This window comes from Benincasa hispida, chromosome 11, assembly GCF_009727055.1.
Source record: "Benincasa hispida cultivar B227 chromosome 11, ASM972705v1, whole genome shotgun sequence".
Classification (NCBI taxonomy): Eukaryota; Viridiplantae; Streptophyta; class Magnoliopsida; order Cucurbitales; family Cucurbitaceae; genus Benincasa; species Benincasa hispida.
Window position 1 is genome coordinate 1,424,325 of NC_052359.1, and position 27,766 is coordinate 1,452,090.

The 27,766-nt window shown below is 37.2% G+C and overlaps 1 protein-coding gene across 3 annotated transcripts; it reads right to left on the reverse strand.

The window, feature by feature from the left end:
- Positions 1-985: 985 nt before the first annotated feature.
- LOC120092151 (polycomb group protein EMBRYONIC FLOWER 2-like) lies at positions 986-26,756 on the reverse strand. Of its 3 annotated transcripts, XR_005485924.1 has the most exons (17): positions 26,473-26,756; positions 18,888-19,062; positions 18,537-18,592; positions 17,562-17,626; positions 16,257-16,309; positions 7,033-7,086; positions 6,895-6,954; positions 6,794-6,802; positions 6,254-6,300; positions 6,040-6,167; positions 5,086-5,356; positions 4,264-4,312; positions 3,235-3,318; positions 2,933-3,012; positions 2,668-2,757; positions 2,026-2,544; positions 1,150-1,286 (listed from the first exon to the last, which is right to left on the reverse strand). XR_005485924.1 is itself a non-coding variant. In XM_039050366.1 (16 exons), exons 2-16 carry the CDS (start codon positions 19,008-19,010, stop codon positions 1,145-1,147), a joined length of 1,311 nt encoding a protein of 436 aa, XP_038906294.1. In that variant the 5' UTR covers positions 19,011-19,062; positions 26,473-26,752; the 3' UTR covers positions 986-1,144. The 3 variants fall into 3 exon arrangements, 2 of the variants coding, with proteins under 2 accessions (XP_038906294.1, XP_038906295.1); XM_039050366.1 differs by lacking the exon at positions 2,026-2,544 and having other exon boundaries at positions 986-1,286; positions 26,473-26,752; XM_039050367.1 differs by lacking the exons at positions 2,026-2,544; positions 6,794-6,802 and having other exon boundaries at positions 986-1,286; positions 26,473-26,744.
- Between the last annotated feature and the right edge of the window lie 1,010 nt (positions 26,757-27,766).

Sequence of the window (27,766 nt, forward strand, 5' to 3'; positions counted from 1 at the left end):
GACTTTTACTTTAATTTGTAAATCATTGTGTTATTCTCTCTCTTTTTCTTTATTATTATTATTCTCAATCTACTTTAGTTGCATTCTTACTCTATTTGGTCACAGTTCTTTTCCTAATTGTTTGTTTTCTAATTCTCCATAATAGAGAAATTGTCTTCTTACATTGATTACTTTTTTTTATTCATAGTAAAGACTTTGACTTTATTCTTAAAGATTTCTCTCATTTTATCCTCTAGATTACATCACTATTTCTCATTATTTCAAACCTAGAACGATGAATCCTTATCATTTCCAAGATGGACTGATGACGATAGACGACATATGATTGGAGAAAGAGGGCAATATTTTTTTTTTGCATTCTATTGTAATTTCTCTTATTATTATTTTACAATGCGAAGGTACCAAAATTCAACTTTATAAGCAGTAGAGATTTAATTGTCCAATTTTGAAACCTAAAATCAAATTATCCAGACTCCAAACATGAGGGACTAGAAAGGTAATTACTACTCTGATTTAATAAAATATCAATTATGTTCGTCAATTAATTAATAACGATTTAGATCCAACTTAATATTTTGTTTTGTAACGACCATTTTTATGCTTTATATATAAATTATCAAATAAATTTTCAACCGTTGTTTATTTTTGTAATCTAGTCTCTAAATCTTCTAGCAAACATATATCCAAAAATACAACTTTATTTTTCATTCAATCTCTTTTCAGTTTTCTGATTTCAGTACATCACTAAACAGGCACGCCCTTATATTTCAATTATATCCAACTCTTTCAATTTAAGACAAAAACTCTATTACCAAGTTTTATTAAAATGTTCAATGAAAATTAAAGGATGAAATGAAACTCCCACATTTTGTTTATTCTAATTTTGCTTCTAAACCTATAACAGCTAGTTAGTTTTAGATTCTCTTGTATTATAGAATAGATCATTCAGTAAAGAAAAAGATATAAGAGAATAAGAGTTCTAATCTAATGAAAGTGGTAAAAATTTAGAAGCAAGAGGTTCTTTCTTTCTTCAATAGAAGTTAGGAAAGAAAGGTAACCCATATAAATAATGAATGTAAATGAAGTAACTCCAACCTATAAATGATCAGTTAATGAAGAACAATAATATAAACCGAAGTAGCCACTAATCGTCATCTCTTCTACAATTTTTCGTCGCATTCGAACTCTCATCTTTGAATCCTTCAAGAGTTAAATTACAGTTGTTCATGGTAGAGGCATCAAGAAGGCCATGATTCCAGAGCTTGATCATGAATAATCTCCAACACCTGCAAAATTTTCAGTGATATCAACAGGAAGTTAGGCAAACAGAAGCCAGAAATGCGCAATTATATAGATCGACTCCAAATGAATCAGGATCATATTTTCTTTGGTCAAAGAATGTCGAATTTGAAACCCGAATCAAAATGGATCCTTTCAGCCACACTTCCAAGCATAAAGAGGATAGACTGAACACTTGTGTAAAGGAAAGGTTCTTAGTTGCATTTGCAAACGATTCAAACTAGAGAGGAAAAAAACAAGCGTCAATAATATGGTCTGAAAGAAGTTCGATTATGAAATTTGTCAATCATCCAACATAGCCTTATCAAACTTCCAAAAGGCAGCAAAATCAATAAAATGATTTTAGGACCAATCGTTCACGTGTTTGTCACTTGGTAAACACAAATCTCAAGCTTTATGCTTTCAAAGACCCACAAGTTTACTGATTAAACTTGAGTTGAGATTCCAGAAGGAAAAATATTGAAGTGATCAAAAGTTTTCAAAAGTTTTTGAACTCATCAAGTCTATTATCATTTGAACTACCATTTTTATGCTTTTCACTACATCAAGAAAACCCAGCAGGAAGAACCTAATTTGTAAGAGTATCTTGAAGAACTATGCTTTGATTATTCCAATTGTCTTGTACAAAATCCATAAATTACTCTTCATCGTTGAAAATATTGTAAGAAGATCTCATCGTGCCCGATTGGAAGTGAAAGAATTGGGAGACCTCAAAATTCAACTGACCATGATAGGACGATTCGATGTTCTTGGTTGTCATTCTTCGTCCTTGGAACCATTCTCCTTATTCAGCACTCTTCCAGAGCTCGCCGAACAAGTGTCAGAATCAGTCATGTTAGAAATTTTGCTGTCCAAATTTAAATCGACTTCTCTCTGTACACTGCCTCCAATTACACTGATCTCCATTCTCATTCCAATGTACAATTCAAGCAGGGGCTTGTATCTTAAATGTTCTTTTTCCTAGAATTACCAGTGACGTAAAGAACTTACTGCATGTCTTCCACAGATCCTTCAATGTGGTAAAAAATTTGGTAGTTCCTTCAACAGGAAGTCTTGTTTGAACCCAAGCATAGCCTCTGGAAGCTTGCTCGAGGAGATTTCACCTACTGTCATCATGTCTTGTTTCAAGCTCTGATAACAATCATGGTGCAGCTAAGCAAAAAAGGTCAACTTTTATAAAGCTTCAAAATGAGCCCTAAATCAGTTATCGCCTTTATTGATAGGCCCTTGTGCAAAAATATCCAACTGTGAATAATATCATCAAGCCAACGGGAAAAACAAAACACAACTAATAATGAACAAACATCACAAAGCAAGCCTACATCAAAATAAGCCATGGAAATATGCCAACATGTTGAAGAACATTACCAAAAGAGAGGCGGAGATGAGATAAGCTCTTTCCCGTGAAGTTTTGAGAATGCTTCGCATGCCCAAGGCACGTGACCATCAGCTAGCACCCTGGTACACAGCAGAGAATATAATTTTTTTTATATAGGAACTATGGGACTGCTAGGAAAAGTATTATTCATGGTGCAGCTCAGTTTGGTACCATGTTAAAGTAGAATTAAACAGTATAGAGGAAATAAGGTAATGAAAATAATTGTTAAGAAAAATAAGGTTGGCAAGGAACAACCTCTGCTTCCTAACAAAGGAGTTCCATAGATGCATAAGCCGCTTTTCATCTTTGGTGACATCCACGAAATCATCGAGCATCTGTAAATTAACAGTTCAAGTTGGTATTTTAAGTTTGCACGAATTCCAAAAAATGGATTTAACAGGGCCAACCAGTGGTACACAAGATTGTAATCACCTGCCAGACCAAGATATTCCATATTGCTAGTTTGAAAAAACACTTCAAATTCTTAAGAAAAAATCCTTCTAAAATAATGCAAGTAGGAACAAGTCAAATATTTACTAGTTCAACAAAAACCATACCCTTCGATCTTCAAAATCTGCAATGTCATCATCTACTTCGTCCTCACTATCTTTGTCAGATAGTACTTTATCTACAGCCATAGGCTTCATTATCAAAACAGAAGATAGCGATGAGCAAGCAACAGATTTCATTCCAGGAAAAAAGGATTGAAAATAACATGGTAGGAAGCTAGATGCAAGTGTAGCAAGAACTTTGAATTTTTAATTAACAGAATAGCAACCTGTAAAGTTCATGTACTAAGCACCAATCCACTTGTTTAAAACTATCTAAGAACAAATTAATCCATTTATATCTAATATAAGCATCTTACATATGTTTTAACTACTAAATGTTGAATGATTCGACAATAGCAGGACTGAAAATAAACAAATAAAAATACCAATGATCCAAACCAGCAGGCATTTTTACCCTAACAAATTGGCCGGATTAATTTCCTAATCATAGCTTACTTCATTTTTTTCTCACAGTTCTCTCTAAATTGAACCAGATTAAACCAAACAAAACTAAGAATTAATTTAAACTTCAAAAGTGCATGTTTAAATTCTTTCTGCTTAACAAAGTACGAAAGCACAGGATCCTTTTAGGAATCTGGCCTCCTTGCAATTAAGATTTCCCAACAAAGCCGATACCCATAAACAGAGCAATGCTCTGATAGTATTATTTATGAAGTTCTAGGAAATTACAGCCAATCAACAACAAGAAAGATAAACGGAACTCTAGCTACCAGAACTTTGTAAGGGCTGGAGATCCTCTCCCACAAGCCAAGCTTGCTCAGCAAATTCTCATCCCCCTCTTGCTTGCTAAAACCCCACATAAACCCTCCAACACCCATGGTCCCCATGGATAACAGATTCCCTCCACTCACTAACATTTGACAAAAATCCCCTCTTACTCCTACGTTTATATGTACGTATAATCAGGGGCCTCACAGATCCCTCACACCGAAAACCAAAATAAAAATAATTCATTTTTCATAAGTAAATTAAATAATTTGAAAGACCTCAATATTGTAAAACCAAGCTTCATACCTGAACCCTGTGAGAGTGATAAAACTGCCGTTTCTGCAAGAGCATGCGGCTGAAATAACAAAATAAATTGACCACCCTTACTTACTGGCACACTCAAAATTGATTAAAATTTATGGACAGCTCTAGAATTAAAAGATGAACTTGAAGTTTGGGTTTTGTTCGGACTGTAAAGCTAGGAAACCACAAACATGGAATTGGTTAAGAACATGCCAATACACCATTTCCTAAAAATTGTGGCATAGATATTAGACACAACAAAGACGCAGGTATAAACTTGTATTGTCATCTATTTAATTTAATGGAAATCTAAATATTGTCAGGTAAATTATATTTCTCTAAGCATTTTCCAACAATGAAATGAAGGCAAGCATCACAAAAAACACACATCTTCCAAGGAAAAAAAAACACACCTTCTTTATGCAACCTCATTGAGCTTTATAAAGAAAAAGCTATTTGTGTTCTATTCTTTAGTATATTATCTAAAAAAATCAATTTATACCCTACAACTTTCAAAGTTTTATCACTTAAGAACCCAAACTAATAAATGTATCAATTAAAACCCTAAACTTTCATAAGTTTAATAAATTTAGACCCTCCTTTAAAATTTCGTTCAACCATTAATGCATTAATGTTCACGTGTATAAAACTTGTTTAAAATTGTCAAATTGGTTTTAATATAGAAGTAATAGTTAAACGGAAAACAAAAACAACCAAAGAAAATAAACAACCAATACAAAACTAAATCCAGCCAAGACTACATCACTACATGTGAATGAAGCTTTGATATCTGAAGAAAAAAACCAGAAAAGATGGTGAACATACTTTCTAGGGTCTCGTTCGACCGTTAACTTCCTTCCTTTGGTTGGTTGTAAATGATCACTTCCAGACAGTACTTTATAACATTCAGGACCTGTAGAAGATTGATTGATAGCCATTGGGACACCTGGAATATTTGAGCTGGATGCAACACGTTCAATGCACTCCATAGAGGAAGGACAATCAGGGCCAATATTTTCTCCGTCTTGTTGTGCATTCTGCAAATAAGTCTCAATGGGGAATGAATGGCTCCCCTCTTTTTCACAGGATACACCATCTAAATACAAATTTAATTTCAGTTGAATTGCCAAGCAGATTGTTGAGATCATATAGTTCAAAATCCACGAAGTTTAAAGTTAAAGAAGAGAAAATCCATCTATGAAGAAATAAGATAATAAATATACCACTTACTACAGCTTGATACGATATGAGCTTTTCAAATTACGATATATAACATGGAATGGATGAATTTAAAATATCTCAATGCAATTAATTAATATTCATTTCAATTGGGTGGACACCGAAAAGTGAAATCCTCAACCCCTTGTCAAATTTACTTTTTAATCAACTTATTGGTATCCCTTTGTTTTTTTGAATTTTAATGTGCCCCTCTGCTAGGGGTAACAAGCCCACGCTACCGAGCTCAGCTATTGGTATCCCTTTGTTAACTAAAAGAATACTAATCGAGGGGAAAATTGTTGAAACTTTAGAACCACGATTCGTGAGGCTTCTATTTCTCCAGCCAAATTTTTCTAATGAAACACCAAGCAAGCTCAGGTAAGTACAAATTATTGGCCAAGTTCACACGCAAGAATGTCAGAATGGCGTCTTTATGTAATGCTAGTTTGCCACTTCTATTAGTGTGACATAAGAAAGAATTCTATCACTCCTTTTCCTCCAACTTAAAGGAACTAGAGGACTGCAAAAGAAAAAATAAAATTTTACAGCAGATTAAATTACCAGTGTTATGCCCTACAAATCCCTTGTGCACGCCTTCTGTGGCAGGTCCAGGTGAGTCCATCTCCAAGAACTGCACATACTTCCCATTCTGAATAGAGTTCTTTAACTTGCGCTTTCGTGGTCTTGTGCTGGATATTAAATAGTCAAGTCTAGCAACAAAATAAGGCAAAGCGCCAACAAGATAATCCCATATGAAGGGGTTCAAAAAACATACCAGAAGAAGAAAGTTTGTAGTTGTGGGTCCACTCCATCTGCTACAGTCTGCAAAAGAAAAAATACAATATAAAAACATATTAGCAACCTTCAAGCGGCTGTTTGGCACAAACAAAATTGTTAAACAAACTAAAATAAAGCGTCATTGACAAGTCACAAGAGCTAGGATGAACGAGTAAAGAAACAAAATGAGCAACAGAAGAGAGGAAAGAAAAAAGGTGAAGGGCGTAAAGAGACGAGTAGTTGCTACACTGCCATATCCCTCCCGTCCTACTTAAGAAAAGCCTGAGCAGACCGAATGAAGGTGAGAAGGATTTTGAGTGTCATCGGTTTTGGTAAAGCATTATTCCAATGTAGCCAAATTCATCCAATGTGGAAGAGACTGTTGGATCTACAGAAGACAGCCAAAAGCTGAGAAGGATTCTGAGTCTTTTTTATTTCAGTACGATACGAATCCAAGAAAGACAAATTCATTCAATATGGAATTTGGATTGCAGGATCTTTTGAAGATGGCTTTGAGTCTAACCAAACATCAACTCACCAAATGTTCCTTTTAATTGACATGATAAATATAAGTATAACGATAAGAAAAGCAAAATTATCAAAAAGAATTATTCACAAAAAGGAATTTCAAACGCTTACCTCAGATCTAAAGACATCAATTTTCACAGAGACATTCACTGCCTGATATTCTTCAGTCACCTACACGTTAAATGTTTCTTCACAAACCACATAATGCTCGATAAGCAGCAAAACATCTAGACATTGGAGATTACCAACCCAGTATTCGAAGTTGAACATATCATGGGAAGAGCATAAGTGGTAGCGCAAACCCTAAAAGATAAGAACAAAAGCACTAGTCTCTTTAGGGGGAAAAAACAAAAAGGAAAAGGAAAGAAAAAATAATAAGCACCAAGGTTCAATCAAGGATGCCACCAAACAAGCAACCAAATTTTTAAAGCATATGAAATATCTCTATGACCTGACCCAGCCTAAATTATGCTATCCAAATACGCATTATCAACACAAACAAGTACAACAAAAGGAATACTAAAATTAATAATAATATGATTAAACAAATTGCAACAAACTTGATCGAAAATGTCAATATGAGCAGTGCATGTACAAATATAGGATATCTTCATTTGTCCTACACAGTTCCTGGTGGGAACAGCTACATAATTTCTGTTAGTTTTCAGATAATCAGCTAACTCAGTTAGGTCAGTTTGCAGTTACCGTAACAAGACAACTAAATTATAGGATACTTATTCATTAACCAAAGTAGTTAGCGAACATCTAAAACTGTGTGTGCAATGGGAGCTGCTTCTTCCAAATTTTAGCAGTTGAATTTTACTATACTTCTCTGACTTAGTTCATATTGGTATCACATGTTAGAGGGTTGTTTTGTTTAAGGTGGACCCCATGGTAATTAGACAGCTGCACTTGGTTATGCATAAAATCTTAAACTTCAAATATGACCGAAGGTAATCTATCAAGATGTCCATTGGGATAACAATGTCTGGATACATATCTTTTCCACGAATAATTGTAATTTTGAGGATTTGGATCGCTCATAGTGGAGTAAAAGTTTGCAGTTTCATTTTGAATATATCCTTGATAACTTGTGGCATGTTTCTAGCTTGCAACAGATTTGACTCCTAATGTAGGGGGTGTTATTTAACCCGCCAATTTGGGAAGAGGGAAGGGCTATAGCATGCTACTCCACTGATTTTTTTGTGAATCTTTGGATTAAGGAAAATAAAATAATTTTTAGGTGAAAGTTTCGATTCTAAAATAAAACTTTTAAAAATTTAAAAGGAAACTTCAAGGGCCAAACTAATTTTGACCTACAAATTACTCATAAGATGTAAACTTATGTTTTAAATAAATTCAAAATTAACTCACAACCATGAAAGCATATACCGAATAATCTCTATCTTTATCTTACTATTTTATTTATTAAAAAAATGTTCACACTAGTTCCGAGGTCAAGACTTTGGAAACATCAAGGGTTCCTTATTAAGCTCAACTGAAAAGTCAAACACACAATCTTTGGGTAGGTAGCACACAAAGACCGCAAGCCTTACCCAACGGGCCACCTATTGGGGGTTATTTTTATCTTTACTTTTACCATATAAAAAGGTGGGATAGTCGAGAATCAATTTTGGTCCTTTATAAAATTTCAAAATTCCAAACTTATCCCAAAAAATGGAAGCTGGTTTTTTTTTTTTTTTTCCCCAATACTTTCATTAAAAAGTTTTTAAAATGTAGAGGTATGTTCTAACGTTAAAATGAATTAGGTTAAATTTAAGAAGTTCATGAAATCTAATACAATTTTTCAAAATGGTTAAATTACTGATTAACCCAATAGTTAAAGCTGATAGGTGAAGATAAATTTAATATTATATCATCTAACACTCCTCCCACTTGTGGGCTTAAAATATGTAGACAACCCAACAAGTGGATATCGATATTCACTGGGAAGAAAATAACGTTGTAAGGGTTTTGAACACAAGACCTCCTTGACCACCTGCTCTGATACCATGTTAAATCATCGACTGACTAAAAAGCTTAAGTTGTAAGTGAAGACAATTTCACCAGGCGGTATTGAAACGAGTGGTCTAGGTGGTCCAACATTTGGAAATTAATATTAATTGGGGAGAAAATAACTTGTGTCTTATTTTTTAAATTGGCTAAAATTTCCAAAACAAAACAAATAAAAATTATAATAATAATAAACAACACAACAAGACAAACTTGAAATCAAGGGAAGTTTCAGAAATTAAAAACATAGGTTAAAATGTTATGGGAACTCAAGAAACCATCTATTGAAAAGTAAAGAGGAAAGAGAAGAAACAAAACAAGGCTTACGTGGGAATCCCTAACACAAGGAGAAAAAAACCACGATAGAAAAGTTTTTATCATTTTAATGTCATACTTACAAGAGACCCCAATCTCAGATATAAATAGAGTGAGGGGAAACCCTAATTTAGTAGGCATATAGTAAAAAGAAAAAAACACCCTTAGGGCTAAAGCACCATATTTCAACACTCCCCCTCAAGTTGGGGTGTAGATATCAGTGAGACCCAACTTGCTAACAAAAGCTTCAAAAGTCTATCTCGGTAACCCTTTGGACAAAACTTTCTGTAACCATATTTCTTCACACACACCCAGGCTCATAGCTCTATACTCTGCCTCAGCACTACTCCTGGCAACTACACTCTATTTCTTACTTTTCCAGGCAACCAAATTTCCCCATACAAAGATACAATATCCCAAGGTTGACTTTCGATCAGTCACTGATCCTGCCCAATTTGAGTCAGTATATGCTTTGATGCTCCGTTTGTCATATTTTCTGAAAACTAAGCCCTTTCTTGGGGTGGATTTCAAATATCTCAGAATTCGAGTAACTGCTTCCATGTGTTCCTCATACGGACTTTGCATAAACTGACTTATCACACTCACAGCATATGATATATCAGGTCTGGTATGAGATAGGTAAATCGATTTTTCCACAAGACGTTGATACCTCTCTTTATTTACAGGAACTCCTTCCATAGTATTTTTTAGTTTGCCATTAACTTCAATAGGAGTGTCAACAGGTTTAAATCCCAGTTATTCCTGTTTCCTTTAACAAGTCCAGTGTATATTTCCATTGAAACACGGATATTCCTGCTTTTGATCTCACCACTTCCATCCCAAGGAAATATCTCCCGCCAAGATCTTTAATCTCAAACTCGCCCGTCATCCTCTATTTCAGCTTATCAATCTCTGCAGTATCATCTCTTGACAAAATGATATCGTCGACGTAAACCACCAAAACAACAATCTTCCCTGACAATGATCTTTTGGTGAACAAGGTATGATCAGAATGCCCTTGAACAAACCCTTGGGATTTAACAAACATCGTGAATCTATCGAACCACGCTCTCGGAGACTGTTTTAACCCATATAAGGACTTTCTAAGTTTGCAAACATGGTTCCCAAATTTTGCTTCGAAACCCGGAGGAGGACTCATGTAAACCTCTCCTTCTAACTCACCATTCAGGAAGACATTTTTTACATCCAGTTGATGTAGAGACCAGTCCTTATTCACGACAACGGACAGAAGAACTCGGATTGTGTTGAGCTTAGCCACTGGGGAAAAAGTTTCTGAATAGTCAATCCCATACGTCTGAGTGAACCCTTTAGCTACTAACCTAACCTTGTCTCTTTCGAGCGTTCCATCAGATTTATACTTCACTGTGAACACCCATTTGCATCCAACTGTTTTGTGACCTTTAGGGAGAGCCACCAGATCCCAAGTTTTATTTGCTTCAAAGGCTCTCATTTCTTCCATAACAACCGTTTTCCACTCAAGAACTTCCATGGTTGTGTGTACACTGGTAGGTATTGCTAGAGCATCCAATTGGGTAGTAAAGGTTTTAAATCCATGAGACAAATTATTATAGGACAAAAGGCTATGCATAAGGTACTTGGTGCATGACCTGGTTCCTTTCCGTAGAGCAATTGGCATATCAAGAGTGGTATCATAATCGCCAGTTTCCTCCGGCCTCTTTCCAGTATCAGGGTACTGATTCTATTTGGATTCCTATGGCAAGTTCTCATCCTCCTGAGGATCTTCCAACACCTCATTACCATCTATAGTTTCAACCTTCTCTAAGCTTGTCTTACCATCTTCTACACACCCAGATTTTCCTTCAAGGACATTCTCTGAAACAACAGGATCTTGAACTTGAGTTGGTGCTGGTTCCGATTCTTGGACAGCTTCCGATGGGACAGCGGGGGTTTCCTTTCTAAGATTCTTCCTATAGTATGTTATCCAGGGCACCTGTCTAGTAGGGAGAACAGACACCGGGATATCTGGACCAGTTTTGGAACTAGGTAGAACAGTAACATTTGTATTTGTATCTGGACTAGGTTCAAGGTTGAAGTCAATAGGTACATAGTATGTGGAACTGTTAGTCTCTTCACTATGGTCTCCCCTTAAGATGACTAACAGGAAAAAATGGTTTACCTTCAAGGAACATAACATCCATAGTGACGAAGTACTTCCTTGAAGATGACTAACAAGAAAAAATGGTTTACCTTCAAGGAACATAACATCCATAGTGACGAAGTACTTCCTTGAAGATGAGTGGAAACATTTATAATCCCGCTGATGAAGGGGATACCCGACAAACACACACTTTTGAGCTCGTGGGGCAAATTTAGTCTGGTGGGGACCGTGAGTATGCACGAAGGTTGTACACCCAAACACACAAAGAGGAACCTCAGGTATAAGATGTGTGGACAAGCAGGATTCTTTAAAACACTCAAAGGGTGTTTGAAACTTAAAAACGCGTGAGGGCATCCTATTAATGAGATGGGCTGTAGTGAGAATAGCATCTCCCCATAAATACGATGGATGAGACGTAGGAATCATCAGGGATCGAGCAACCTCAATGAGATGGCGATTTTTCCGTTCAGCCACCCCATTTTGTTGCGGAGTGTAAGCACAAAAATTTTGATGGACAATTCCTTTTTAAGTCAGGAATTCCCGGAGGGTGTGATTGACGAACTCACATCCATTATCACTCCGGAGGATGGCAATCTTCGTATCAAACTGAGTTAAGACTGTGGTATAAAATTGTTGGAAGATAGACACGACCTCGGTCTTATTAGTAAGGAGATACACCCATGTAAGCTGAGTATGATCATCGATAAACCTGACAAACTACCGTTTACCAAACAAGGTAGAGATGTTTGAAGGGCTCCAAACATCACTGTGGATCAAGTGCCTTTGGGGTGAAATCCTCTGGATCGGACTGCGACAAGCAAAATGGAAAAACACCTCCAATATGTGAACATTGCAAGAAGTCGTGGCACACAAAAGACCAGTGCTGGAAGCTACATGGCCGACCTCCTAATGGCAAACGTCACCCTTCGAATGACAAATCGAAGTCTAGCCGAGCTCTTGTGAGTGGATCTGTTGAGGAGGCCGCACAACCTTAGGTGACCAACCCAGGTGACTCAAGTATCGTAGGGATCGGAACAGTTGTCAAGTACTCCTCAGTCCTTTAGTTTCTTTGTTGAAGGGAATGAATTATGGATTCTAGATTCAGGAGCAACCGATCACTTGACTGGCTCATCTAATTGCTTCCTCTTGTATTGTCTGAGTGCTGGAAATGAGAGGATTCAAATTGCAGATGGGTCCTTCGCTCCTGTTGCAGGAAAAGGCCAGTTGTCCCCATTTCAAGGATTAGTTGTACAAAATGTACTACATGTGTTGAAGATTTCTTACAACCTGTTGTCAAATAAGTAAAATAACAAAAGATTTGAACTGTAGAGTTATCTTCTCTGTTGCTTTGTTTCAGGACCTAAGCTCGGGGACGACGATTGCAACTACCCGATATGACAGGGGCCTCTATTTCCTTTTTGAAGATGCTTCCTCTAGGAATTTGTTTAGAACTAGTCTTTTATCGTCATTTACTATGTCTGAAAAAGATTATTTATTGTGGCATTTTCGCCTTGGACACCCAAGTTTTCTATATATTCAACATTTCTTTCCCATTTATTCCATAATTCGAATCCTTTCATTTCCAACACTCGGACAATACGAGAGGAATTGATTAGATGAGCCAATCAAGTGATCAGTCGCTCCTGAATCTAGAATCCATAATTCATTCCCTTCAACAAAGAAACTAAAGGACTGAGGAGTATCTGATTGAACAACTGTTCTGATCCCACGATACCTGAGTCACCTGAGGTTGTGCGGCCTCCTCAACAGATTCACTCACAAGAGCTCGGCCAGACTTCGATTTGTCATTCGGAGGGCGATGTTTGCCATTAGGAGGTCGGCAATGTAGCTTCCAGCACTAGTCCTTTGTGTGCCACGGCTTCTTGCAATGTTCACATATTGGAGGTGTTTTGCCATTCTGCTTATCGCAGTCCGATCCAGAGGATTTCACCCCAAAGGCAGCTGACTCCATAGTGGTAACAGCAGAGCCATTCATAGCACTGGATCTATCTACTTCCAACCAGACATCTGAGCAGACCTCCATGAGAGACGGTATCGGCTTTTGCCCTAGAATTCAACTTCGAACCGTATCAAATTTTGGGTGCAATCTCGCAAGGAAGTCATACACACGATCAAGCTCTTCTATCTTCGAATACTGAATTCCGTCATGTGAGCAATTCCAGATGATCTCCCAACACAATCCATCTCCTGCCATAATAAGGATATTTTGTTGAAATATGACATTAAATTCATACTCCCTTGTTTGCACTCACGGACCTATTTACGTAGAGCATACAGGTGGGACGCGTTCTACCTTCTAGAATATAATCTCCGAACTGCATCCCAAATATCCCATGCAGTGACTGAATAGAGCAGGGGGTTTCCCAATCTGAGGTTCCATGCTACTGATCAACATCGAGCGAAGTAACGAATCCCCTCCCTTCTAGACACGCTCTTAGGAATCCTCAGGGCTTGGTCGCGGTATTTTTCCGGTCAAGTACCCAAATTTATGGCGCCCTTCAAGGACCATTTTAATGGTTTGGGACCAGGAGAAGTAATTATGGCCATTCAGTTTTTCTCATGTGATCATCCCTGCAGAGTTCCCTATAGTCCCAGATAAAAAATTAGCAATAGGAAGAGTAGGAAACATTGTTACCGGATTTTCTGAATAGATTGGAAGACTAGAAGATTCATGGCCTTCAGTTTTGCCCCAAAAGCTGTCATTTGTTGTTGGAGATTTGGCAATTGCTGTTGGAGTTCCCCATGGGATTCTGATCTTGAATATTTCTGTCCATAGAAGACGGGAATGGAATTCTCTCCCATAGAGTCCCCATTCGATACCGAGGCTGAACCGGATAAACGTGCGGAAGTTATTGTCCACAATATTGTTGTTGAACAGATGCGGACGGTGGAGCTCCGATCGCGTACTGACCACAAGGCTCGGCACTGCTGCCAGACGAAGCCGCGATCGGGTAGCGTGGGAATGGCTCGGGAGCAATCGGTAGAAGCAAGAAGAGCTCTGGTTGATTGACCCGACTTGGCTGCTGGAACAGACTCGCCCGAAGGCTGCTGCGACTGAGAGATCTGCGACGCGTCGGCTGGAACAAGACCGCCAGGCGTCTAGGCGATCCGCAACCCGGCTGGGTTAAGGTTGCTTGATGGCACGACCACAGGGAATACGGGTGGCACGATTGCTGGGTTGAGGGCGCTCGGCAGCTGTGTTCCAATCAACGGTTGTTGTTGCGCCGGGTTTAAGACCGTCCGGAGATACCGATCCATGGCCGCCTAGATCATAGCCATATTAGTTGTGTCTGTCATTGTTCCATCACCTACCAAGTTTGATGACTGAATTTATTCTATCGAGGCTAGGGTTTCATCACCTTACTCTGATGTCATATTGAAAAGTAAAAAGGAAAGGGAAGAAACAAGACAAGACTTATGTGAAAAACCCTCACACAGAGAGAAAAACCCACGATAGAGAAGTTTTTATTATTTTAATCTTATACTTACAAGAGACCCCAACCTCAGATATAAATAGAGTGAGGGGAAACCCTAATTTAGCAGGCATATATTAAAAAGACAAAAAATGCCCTTAAGACTAAAGGGCCATATTTCAACACCATCACATTTGAGGAACATCAACTACCCATCAACTACCCTTAAGGCTAAAGCCGCATATTTCAACACCATCACATTTGAGGAACATCAACTACCCATCTCCATTTAGGATATTTGAGAGGTCGAGGTGAGCCTCTTTGTTGGGTAGAAGTTTTTAACCTCTTTGTTTGGCGTTTCTTAGTACTATCACCTTCCTAATAAGAAAATGCGTTATGTGGCCGCTGTTTTGCCCTATTTGGATTTTCCTCTGGCTTTTTGGGTTTTAACTTTTCGCTATTGAAGAGAAGTGGTTGAAGGGACGGCCCCTTTTTCGATGAATAATAACCCTTTTATGAATCTAAGGAGGAGAAACATCTATTGGTAAACCTAGACCTTAATCCTCCGGGGGCTTTTCTTCTATTTTCTTTGTATTCCTCCTACCCCTCACAAAATCTCAGCTTTCTCCTCTCTTTAGAAGGTTGTGATCCCAATACGGTTAATTTTTTTGCATGGCAGGTTTTGTGGAAAAGTTAAACACTCTAGACCATATTTAGAAGCAATCTTTTTTTTGGGGGGATAAAACACCAACATTTGTTGGGAAGAAAATGGAAGAATACAAGGGCATACCAAACAAATAATTACAAAAGAAACTTGTCACCAACAGACATTAAACTTCACAAGGAACCAAACATCAGAAGACTCTCTCTCAATACCTCTAAAAACTCTAATACTTGTTTCCTTTCAAACATCCTATAACAAAGCACACATCCCCACTTTCCATTATAAATTTTTTTTAAAAAAAATAATAATAAAAAATAAAAAATAAACTCCCTTTTCCCCTGAACAACGGATGGGTCAGTTGAGTTGGCATTGGTGTTCTCTTTGTCATCAAGCAACAACGGATTTAGATCATATTTTGAGGGACTGTTGGCTTGCCATGGCTATTAGGGAGAACTGTTCGCCATCCATCAGGATTTGTTGGGTTGGGTTAGTTGTGGTTCTCTGATTGAGGAGGCTATATGAATCTTCCTTTTCAGGATAAAGGAAGGTCTCTGACAAGTTTGTATTTTTGTTGTTTTATTGGAGGTTATGGCTTGAGAGGAGTGGTTGTATTTTTAAGGAGATTGAAGAGGTCTAAGTTTGAAGTATGGGACATTTTGAGATTTAAAATTTAATGTCTCGCTATGGGTTTTGGTTTGGCCGCTTTTTTGTAATTATTAGTTGGATTTTATTCTCTTGGCTTGGAGTCCATTTCTATGTTTTGGGACCACTTTTGTGGGGGTTTTTTTTTTTTTTTTTTTTTTTTTTTATGCTCTTGTATTTCTTTCATATTTCTCAATGAAGCTTAGTCAAGAAGCAAAAACCTTAACTTCACATTTAAGGAATATCACAGAGTCTGAAAGCCTACCTTAAAGCTTGCGCATAGCATCAAACAAAATGGACATGAGAAGTCTTCAGTTACTACATAATTCGAGAATGAAATTAGGACCAAAACTGTACGTTCAAAAGGCAAGATAGAAGTCTTGTACCAAAAAAAAAATGTTAAACAGACTTATTATATCTCAATGCAGCAAACGATTTACATGACATACTTATCCATTTCTATTAGATGATCTTATATCTAAAAGAAAACTACAAGTCTTTACAGAAAAAACTATCATATCTCATCTAACTCTACAAGATACAATGGAACTTATCATCTACAGATATTATTAGCTATATTTATAAGAATTATTTTAGTTACATACAACAGTTGGCACCAATGTAGATGAAATGATCTACACCTAATTACTACATATTTTACAGCTCAATTGAAGACAACAAATAAATGAATACAACGCACCTAGTTAGCTCTAATTATTATTAAAAAAAAAAAAATAAAGAGAAAAAAAAAAAACTTGTTTTCCATGTTAAAAAATAGAACAATTTTTTAATGGTTTTCAGGAAAGAATAAACAAATAACAAATTTATGTTTTTAATTAGAATAATAAAAAAAATTAAAGCAAAGAACAAAAAATAAAAAACAAAAACAAAACAGACTTTTTTTCCAAGTTGAGAAGTATAAGTGACCAGGGAACTACATGAATGCTCTTGATTTGGTCTGTATGGCAGAAAAAGTGTAATACAAAAATATTTGGACCAGAAAAACAAGACTTTATTGTCTTATTTACCTTTTTTTGTTCATCTTTTGTTGACTGCACTTGCGCCACTCATATACAATTATTTAAAAAAAAAAAAAAACCTTAAGTACTCTTGTCAGTATAATTTGATTTAAAGTATTATGTTTCATATTGGTAAAATAATATGACGATGAAATCTTTTTTTTTATATAAAAAAAAATGTCTTCCCAAGCAAAGTTTAAAATTAAAATAAAAAATAATAGAAACTTTAACAAGTCTCAATGATAAAAGAAAATGGTTTTTAAATATTAATTGATATAAAAAGAACACACACACACCCGTCAAAACACACCATTAATTGTATTATATTTGATTGTATTTTTGCATGGAACATGCTATTAACAGATCTATGGTGACATTTTCAGCACATAAAAACCATAAATGTTCCATACCAAAAATGAACAGAAAGTAATCTTTCAAAAGAAATGGCATGTCCATAGAGTTCATAGAAATTGCAAGCAAATAAACTATCAAAGGCTTTAAAAAGGATGAAAACATTTGATGTTTCACTACAACAAAAGACAGGGAGAGACCTTCAGTTTTTCGAACTATGTTGTTGTAGTCCCTATAGTTGAAAATTACAACTCCAGTGCTCACCCTGTACATAAGGCCAATATTATCTATCACGCACTCATGGGATGTTAATGAAACCACGTTGATTTATAATACCAGAAAGGATAAGGGCACAAGAGAACAAATTGATTTTATTCTCATTCAATTTAGATGACAATTATATCTGCAGCTCTCATTTGTAAGCCTGATACAAAAACGTGAGCCAAATGGTGATATTGCAAAACCACATTGATGTCTTCATGAATTTGTTGTTCTTACCATTTCAAAGAAGATTAAATTTGGTTATTTTGTGTAAATACTTTCCCTTATTTTATCTATGTTTGAAAATCTCCCAAAGTTCTTTATCCCAAAAAAAAAAAAAAAAAAAAAAAAATACTAAAATGATGACAATAATAATAATCTGAAATAGGTTATTATTATTTTTTTTTTTAAGGATATCACAGTTTGCACTAAAAGAATGAAAATAGACTAATGTCAAAGTTAACAAAGAAAACACAAACAAAATAACAGAACATATCCAAACAGTAATAATAAGTAGAAAAAATATAAGGAAAAGACGAGAGCACTAAATGATAAAAAAGGAACCATAAAACTCTCCCAACTACGATTAATATCTTTAATAGAAAACTCCTTGAACCCTTTGGTTAAAGAACACCAAGAGGAATATCTTTCAGTAACCAAGTCATTTCATATATTTCCTCCACAGTAAATAACTTAGTTACATACAAAATATGACGAAGTCCATCATTAATATAATATACATTAGTAATATATTAACAAGCCTCAAACAAAGATAAAAATCTGTGTGATCAAATTCAGAGGTTTCCTAAAGTGAACAAAAGCTAGAGAATATTCATGAACTAAACAACTTAAAAAGAAGCTTGCCATTAGCCATCGGTTACTCCTTTCATTCAATCTGAAAATGAACATCTTACCTCTCTTTTCGCCTAGCTTGTAACTTGTAATACAAACAACGTCGAAGAAAAGAAGGCTGCAACAGAGAAATTAACTTCATCAGAACTTCCAAGATTGAGTTAGTTAAATCATGTTTTGAAAAAAATAAAGTTTGAAGTACAATATGCCAACTAATGGGCTGCAGCAGGTAAATATTTTACTTCCAAAACTTTCAATTCATTATATTTCTCCAAAGAGAAAATACTCTTTCAATTCAATGTTAATAACTAATGAAAATTTTGTACACAAAACCATCAAGGAAATTGATCCATAAGAAATCAATAGAATAGAAAGTAAAAAGTGATTTGACCCCAGGAAACGCAGCATATTACATTGTTAAGGGAACGAAGATGAAGAATATTGTATAGTTCAACTGGTTTGCAATATATAAGGAGACTATCTTCAGCTGTCGTTGACTCTTCTAAAGAATGAACTTGGAAGTTATCATGGCACATCTTGAACTTTGAAAGAGGTAAGTTAAGAATGATGAGATAAGCTACCAGATCTCTGTTACAATCGCAATAAACAAGTGTTAAAATATCATATCAATGAAAGTTTTCAAAATATAATTAGATATCAAAATATCAAAAAATTCTAGTCTCACAATGGCTGCGTGGGTGTGGGTGTGGGTGTGGGTGTGTAGATAAGAAATAAATTTCACGCAAGAATGAAATACATGATGCCTACAAAAGTCAAAAGAGTTACAGAAACCTTCCCTGATTAGAACGTGAAGAAAGACCATAATCATTAAATTCTTTGTGGGTAGTATTCCAAGAAGGAGAAATGCTAACACAGTTCATCCCAAGTAATATCCAAAAGTCCTTCCTCATTGTCCCTACGAGGACATCTGATAAAACTCCTTCCTCAGCTACCCACAAAAAAAAAAAAAAAAAAAAAAAAAAAAAAAAGTCTTAACAAAGAAATGACTGCTTCTGTTGATCTACCAAACTCTTTGATCACTCAAGTGAAAGAGATGTTTGTTGTTAACTAGGCTGACGAGAATCTCCCAATCTTCCAATTCCCTATCAAGAAGGCATAGCTTAAATAAAAGGTGCCAGTAGTGAGCTTGTTGATCCTACGCCCTCCTAGTTTCAGCCTGTTTGGCAGGATGGATGCAAAGTCCAAAGTTTTCACTCCTAAAAGAAAACCCTGAGCTAAATATCCAATTTCTAAAAGAACTTTGACAGTGGTCGAAATCTATCCTTGCCTTCTTCACCACTTTACGTCCAAAAGTTTTCCATCCTACCAAAAAAAAAAAAAACCCAAGGGCCCAAGCAAAAGAGCCAATTTCTAAAAGAATTGTGAATGGTCAAAAACTATGTTAGGTATCTAAATCCCTTCACACACAAAATACACAAGAATACCTAACCGAAGCCAATAATCACACTAGAACAGAGTATATCCTTCTCCCCTGAGGAGAATGTTATATATAAACAAATATCCCAATGTCTTCAAGGTTATTACGAAGCCAACAGGGGTCACAAGTTCAGAGAAATCAAAGAGGAAGAACAGAGGAAGCAAAATAACAAAGAAAGATGTTCCGGCTATTCGAGAGAGCCGTCTCTCCTAAATGAGCTATTGCTCTCAAAAACCATCCTACCCTTCCTTCATTCCTAAAACCCTACTAATACCCTTCAACTTGTCCCCGCTCCCACGATCCACTAATTCCTTCTAACGTGCCTCTCCCAACGGTCTGGTGATCACTGGTCCCCTCCTCCTCTCTTGTTTGCATAATTCCTTTCTTGCCCTTCTTCCTCTCATAGACCTTCATGATAGAAGATCTCACATCCGCCCCTTGCTGAAAATTCACCTTGTCCTCAAGGTGAGCATCCGGAAATTGCTCCTTTATGACTTCAACTGGCTCCCAAGTGCCCTCTGAGTCTGGTTGTTTCTCCCATTGGATCAACCACTCTTGAAAATTCGTTTGAGCATTCCACCTAACTCCTAATACCAATTTCGATTCTGCCTCCCATTCAAATTCTTCAAACAATTGTGGTGCTTCAGTTAGTACTCTGCTCTCAGGAGATACTACTTTATTTAATTGTGAGACGTGAAAAACATCATGTATCGTGGCCGAGGGAGGAAGTTCCAGACGATATGCCACGGTCCCAATCTTCTCCACCACTTTGTAGGGGCCATAGAACCTTGGTGATAGCTTCTCACATCTTTTCTTCGCAAGAGATTTTTTTCTGTAAGGCCTGATCTTAAGGTATACAAAGTTCCCTGTTTCGAATTTCACTTGCCTTCTTTTTCTATTCGCGAACTTACGCATTCAATTCTGAGCCATTACCAACTAATCTTTTAATTTCAAGAGAGCTCAATCCCATTCGATTAGTTGTTGTTCCAACGTGTTATGCACAGTTTTTCGGTCACCATACAAGGTAATGGGGGAAGGAATGCGCTCAAAAACTATGTTGAATGGGGTAGTGTTGATCGATATGTGAAAGTTGGTGTTATACCACAGCTCTGCCTAGGGTAGCCACTTCTCCCACGTCCTAGGTTGTTTATTGCAGAAACATTTTAAGTAGGTTTCGAGATATTTGTTAACAATTTCCATCTGACCATCAGTTTGGGGGTGAAACGCGGTGCTTTTTCTTAATTTGGTTCCTTGAATAGCAAACATTTCACACCAAAATAAGCTCACAAAAAATTTGTCCCTATCGGAAATGATCGATCTTGGAAACCCATGGTGTCTAAATTCTTCTTTGATAACTTCCAATGCCACTTGTTTTGCTGAGAACAGATGACTTGGGGCGATGAAGTGACTACACTTACTCAATCGATCCACGACCACAGGAATCACATCTTTCCCTGCTGATTTAGGTAGCCCCTCAATAAAATCCATTGATACATGTTCCCATACTCAATCTGGAATTGGCAGGGGTTGTAACAAACCAATGGGTGTCACTGCTTCATACTTGTTCTTTTGGCAGATTACACACTTCTCCACATAACCTTTTACATTTTGCTTCATGTCTTGCCAATATAGTTCTCCCATCAATCGTTTATATGTTCGTAGGAATCCAGAGTGTCCCCCCATCACAAAGTCATCAAAAGTATGTAATCGAGTGGGTATCAGAGCAGAGGATTTAGAAATCACTAACCGATTTTTGTATAACAACTTCCCTTGCATCCACGAGTATTTGGGGTAGCTATCCGGATCCTGTTTCAAGTCCTGAATAATTTTTTGCAAGGTTTGATCTTATTCTACATCCTTTTGAGTGAGGTCCACGTCTAAGATGTTATGGGTTGAGAACACATTCAAGCTTGCAACTTCTTCTGTGTTCTGCTAATCAAGTGTGGGCATTCTAGATAGGGCATCTGCCGCTTTGTTGTTCAAGCTTGGTTGATATAAAATTTTGAAATCATACCCCATTAGTTTGGTCGACTGCCGCTGAAAATTCGGCTAAACCTCCCTCTGTTCTAGTCAATATTTCAATGCTCGCGGATCGAAAATCACTATAAATCGCCTACCCAATAGATAATGTCTCCATTTTTGCATTGCTAACACCACTGCCATCAACTCCCTCTCATACACTGATTTAGCTTGAGCTCTCGACGACAAGGTTTGACTGAAATATGCAATAGGACAGCCGCTTTGTGTTAACACTACCCCCAGTCCTGTGCCTGATGCATCGGTTTCAATAACAAATGGCTCGTTAAAATTTGGTAAGGCAAGGACGGGTAGAGTGGTCGTTATCTTCTTAAGTTTTTCAAATGCTTGATAGGCCTCCAAATTCCACTGAAAGGTGTCTTTGTGCAGTAATTGGTGAAGAGGTTATGTAATCTTGCCATCATTTTTTACGAACCTTCGATAATATCCGGTGAGCCCCAGAAAACCCCAAAGTTCCCTCAAAGTCGTAAGCTTACCCCAATTGACCATCGCCTGAATTTTCTCTTGCTCTGCCTCGACTCCTTGTTCAAAAATCCAATGACCCAAATATTGGATCTTGGTTTGGCCAAAGACACTTCTTCTCGTTTGCGAACAACTTGTTGTCTCTGAGCACATTAAAAACCATTCCCAAATGCTTAATGTGAGTATCCCAATCTGGACTATAAATCAAGATGTCATCGAAGAATTCCAGGACGCATCTCCTAAGGAAAGGCCTGAATATTTGATTCATCAGTGCTTGGAATGTGGCTAGGGCATTCGTTAATCCAAAATGCATAACTACGAATTCATAGTGTCCCTCATTTGTACGAAAAGCGTTTTGGGCACATCTTCCTCCTTCATTCTAATCTGATGATAACTCAACCTCAAATCCAGCTTAGAGTGCACTGTCGAGCCATGTAACTCATCTAACAACTCTTCAATAACTGGCATCGGGAATTTATCTGAGATGGTGGCATTATTCAGACGTCTATAATCCACACAGAACCTCCACCCTCCATCCTTCTTTCTAACCAATAGGACTGGACCTGAGAACGGGTTGTTACTCGAATTATCCCGGATGTCAATATATCTTTCACCAAACACTCAATCTTTTCCTTTTGAATGTGGGCATATTTATATGGTCGGACGTTAATGGGGTCTTGCCCTTCCCTTAAAGTGATTCAGTGATCAACCTTCCATTTAGGTGGAAACCCATTCGGAGTCTGAAATACATCTTCGAATTCCTCAACCAAGTCCCTGATATCGCAATCTAATAGTCTCAGACTTCCCTCTGATTCACTATTTTCCCCTTCGACTTCACTATCTATTTATAGACTTTGCAACTCAACGAGGAACCCCTGATCTTCTTCTTCCCATGTCTTCACCATCATTTTCAAGGATACTTATGCGGGGGTTAGTGATGGATCCCTTTTTATGGTAACCTTCCTTTCGCCTTTTGTGAACATCATCGTCATACTGGGCCAGTCAACCCCTATGTAACCCATTCAGTGTAACCACAACAACTCTAGAATCACATCCACATTGCCCATGTCCAAAGGTATGAAATCCGCTGTCACAATCACGGTCGGGAGTATCAGACTGACGGCTTTGCACACCCCCTTTCCTTTCATGGTCATATCGTTCCCTATCTCCACACCGTAGTTTGTGGTTTCCGTTAATGGTAGCCCTAGCTGATCCACAATCCTTTGGTGAATGAAATTATGGGTGGTGTCACAGTCGATCATCACTACCACCTCCTTCCCTTTGACGGTTCCCTTACCTTCATGGTTCCTAGTGCTGAGAACCCTAACACCGTGCATAGTGCTAACTCCACTGTCTCCTCTCCTCCCGTTCCTTCTTTTGTGTTCTCTTTCGTCTCGCATGCAAGATTTTCATCGTCGACTTCTTCTCCAGCAATCAGCAACATTAGTTCCCGCTTCTCTTTCACTTTGCATCTGTGGCCTGCCAAGTATTTCTCATCGCAACGATAACATTCCTTTCTCACGTCGAGCTTGAAACTCCGCATCGAATACTCTTTTCACCTGAGGGTTTAGCTTCCCCGTCCCCCCTTTCTCTGGAATCATCACATTCTTCATCATCGTTTGGTCTGGGTAATGGCTTCCAGGTTTCAAAATTCCACTACTAAAGGACTTGCTACTGCTCCCTTGGGCCTAGACCCTAGTTAGGCCACTTCTCTTTAATTCCTCCAACGACAATTGGATCATGAGGTCCCTGTCCTCCACTAACTGGACCCTCTCGAATTATTTCATCTAAGCCCACCGGTCTCATGCTGATCAACTCAGCCTTGATCGTCGAATGAAGTCCGTTCAAAAAAGTCGTTTTGAGTACGTTCTCAGCCGCTTCAAGGATCAACACGGTCACAATTTCAAATCTTTTCCGATAGTCCGCCACCGTGGTTTCCATCTTCAAGTTCCATAAGCAGGATAACAATGTCCCCTCTGCCGATATGCGAAACCTATCCAGCAGCCGTTCTTTGAACTCCTCCCAGCTTACGAACTTTTGTCGGTTGTTAACCCATCGATACCAGTCCACTTCATCCTGCTCGAAGCTAATCACGGACGCTCTTATCTTCTCATCAGTCAGTTCATGTATTTCGAAATACCGATCAGCTCGAAAAATCCACACGTCTGGGTTCTCTCCATTAAACATTGGCATCTCAATCTTCTTCTACCTTCCCTTCTAACCAGGTCTTTTGTTTGTGAAGACTCTCCTTCACTTTCTCTGGTTTTTTTCACCTTGGAACTTTCCATGGCCACAGTACTCACCTCCTTCCCTTTTCTGCTCAACATTTCTTTCATATCGCCCAACAACTTTTCCAGGGTCTTGTTCATCGTTAGCAGCATTTCTCTGATTCCGATCATCTCCTTCCCTGCCCCTTCCATTCGTTCTTCTAGCTATTTCTGAATCATCATGCGTGTTCGTCCTAGATTTGAACGTGCTCTGATACCAAATGTTAGGTATCTAAATCCCTGCACGCAGAAAATATACAAGAATACCTAACCGAAGCCAATAATCACACCAGAACAGAGTATATCCTTCTCCCCTAAAGAGAATGTTATATATAAACAAACATCCCAACAAGGATATTACAAAGCCAACAGGGGTCACAAGTTTAGAGAAATCAAAGAGACAGAGGAAGCAAAATAACAAAGAAAGATGTTCAGGCTATTTGAGAGAGTTGTCTCTCCTAAATGAGCTATTGCTCTCAAAAACCATCTCACCCTTCCTTCATTCCTAAAACCCTATTAACACCCTTCAGCTAGTCCCCGCTCCCACGATCCACCAATTCCTTCAGACGTGCCTCTCCCAACAGTTTGGTGAACAAGTGGTGCCACTGCTAGTCCAGCTGGATATAAAGTGTTTAGACTACAATTGCTGAAATATAAGATACTTTTACATCAATAGAGAGCCCAAAAAAATGAACACTGCCTCACCACCTCAACACCACCTCCTATCGACTATATATAATTGCAATTACCAATGCAACACCATCTCTGATTGACTATTGTGGTATCTGCTTCTCAAGTGCTCCCATGTTTCAGTAGTTAAATGAACTACAGATGTTGAAAATTCACGAATCCAGCTCGGCTCTCTATTGTATCTTTATTGAGAAAGAGAGAATGTGCACTTACCTCTGGGACTTTAATCTTTCCTTCATCCCCCACAAGGTTAGGATGCCAAGACTCACCTTCTGACTAACCAGAACTTCACATAAATTTCACAATTGATCTATCTATCTTTATTTCCCTATTGCAATGTAACATCTGGACACAAATTGTTTGTTATAACTTGTTCACCAACATCTTCCTCCTTTCCTTTGTCCCCTGACCTTCCAACCAAGTTCCAAATCACAGAAAGATCCTTCATGAATATTTTCACAACTTCTCTCATAGTATATGATAGAAACATATTAGAAACATATTTTTCAACTCCCTCACTCCAAGACTCTTTTTGCATACCACTGGATTTACTTCGATAGCATTTATGAGGTATTTTATCTCCTAAGTTATTTTACATGGCACTGGTTGAATTGAATTGCATCGGTCTACCACTCAGCATTTCATAGGAACCCAGATCAGTACTAAAAACGGTGACCAACATGACCCCCAGCTTCTATACAATAAAAATCGTTCTATGCCAAGCTCATAAAGAGGGAAACAAATAAAACGACTCTCAGTCAATGAAAGATCCACTTGAAGTCCCACAACAAGAAAGATGACGATCTTAGAAATGACTCTGAAGTTTGTAATCCTGAATTTAGTATAAGCGTTTACACAGAACACAAACCAAATAAGTAATTATTCAAATTTTTCATCACTTGATGCCCAACTTCAACATCACCAGTCAAGAGAACGAGACAGCCACTAACATTCACCATATAAATCTTATATTGGGAATTCCAGAGAAAAACACAAAATAGGAATACAATTCCGACCCGATGAGGTCGGAGGAGGATAAATTATGAACACGAAACAGAATCAAACGGCGGAAGCAATAAAAGAAGGCAAGTTTAGTAACCTTACCAAAAACCATGGAAGTGGCGAGCGAACTCGTTTGAAGTTCCGAGGAAAAATTTTTGGATTTCAGAATTGTAGAATCATTGAACAGTAGGAGAAATTGGTTGTTGCGTTGAAATCAGAAAGGGAGATTGAAAACGACTCTCCCCTCCAAAATTGATAATCTTCCGGTAGCTGATCGTCAAAATATGAAATTTTTTCAAAATGTCAATAAGATAAAATTAGGACGGGAAATTTTCATACGAATGACCCAACATTTTGGGAAAAATGAAATTTGATCGGTCAAGTTTTTAGATTTTTTTTTAGCTTTTTTTTTTTTTTCCAAATATGAAATGGCTTTGACTGTCATAAATTTGTTCAGTTAACCTCGAGATCTTAGGTTGAATTTTCTACCTCACATATCCTAAATAAAAAATATATTATTTTGATTCTTACTTTTTTTTTTCACTTTCTTGCTCTTATCAAATAATCCATTAGAAGGTGTCAAAATGTCATTTTAGTCTTCAAAAGGCTGATTTGATAATTAGTTTGGTTTCATTTACTATTTTATTTTTTATTTTTTATTTTTAAAAGTTAAATTCACTACTACTTTTACTACTACTCTACTACTTCTGATTTTCTTACTTCATTATCTACTTTTGAAAATATTTTAAAACTAAGTAGATTTTTGAAAACCAACGAAGGAATATTGAAACCTTGATTTTGTTTTTGTAATTTTGCCTATAATTCAAATGTGTGTTTAGAGAACGTTATAAAATTAATTAAAAAAATGTGTGAAATAACAAACATAATTTTAAAAAATAATACTTGAAATTAAACGTTGATGTGTGTGTTAACGTGTTCCAAGATTTTGATTCAATAAATCAAGTTTAATGGTGCATGATTTAAATTAATAAATAAACAGTACTTTAAATTAGATTGTGATATGTGCACTAGCACCTTCCAACATTTGGATTCAATGAGTCAGGCGTAAGAGTTGAGTCATGGACTCATTGGTGTGAGTATTGAAAGTTAGGTAGGTACAACCAAAATCCAAACAATGTCTTAGGGTTGTTGGGCTTCAGCTTGAATCGAGTCTAGATTCACTTTTCAATTGAAGAAAATGGCAAAATTTGAGGGACCTTTTGATTTTTGTCAAAAGTTGAAAATAATCGTAATTTTGGCAAAATGTATGCCGCTCACTTGACGAATACTTTTATAATTCTAAAGTTACCCTTGGTATGGTCGAATAATAGCATTTTCGAATATAGCATAATTGCTATGTTATATCGTATAGCAGTTGTGAATAAAAATACAGTGT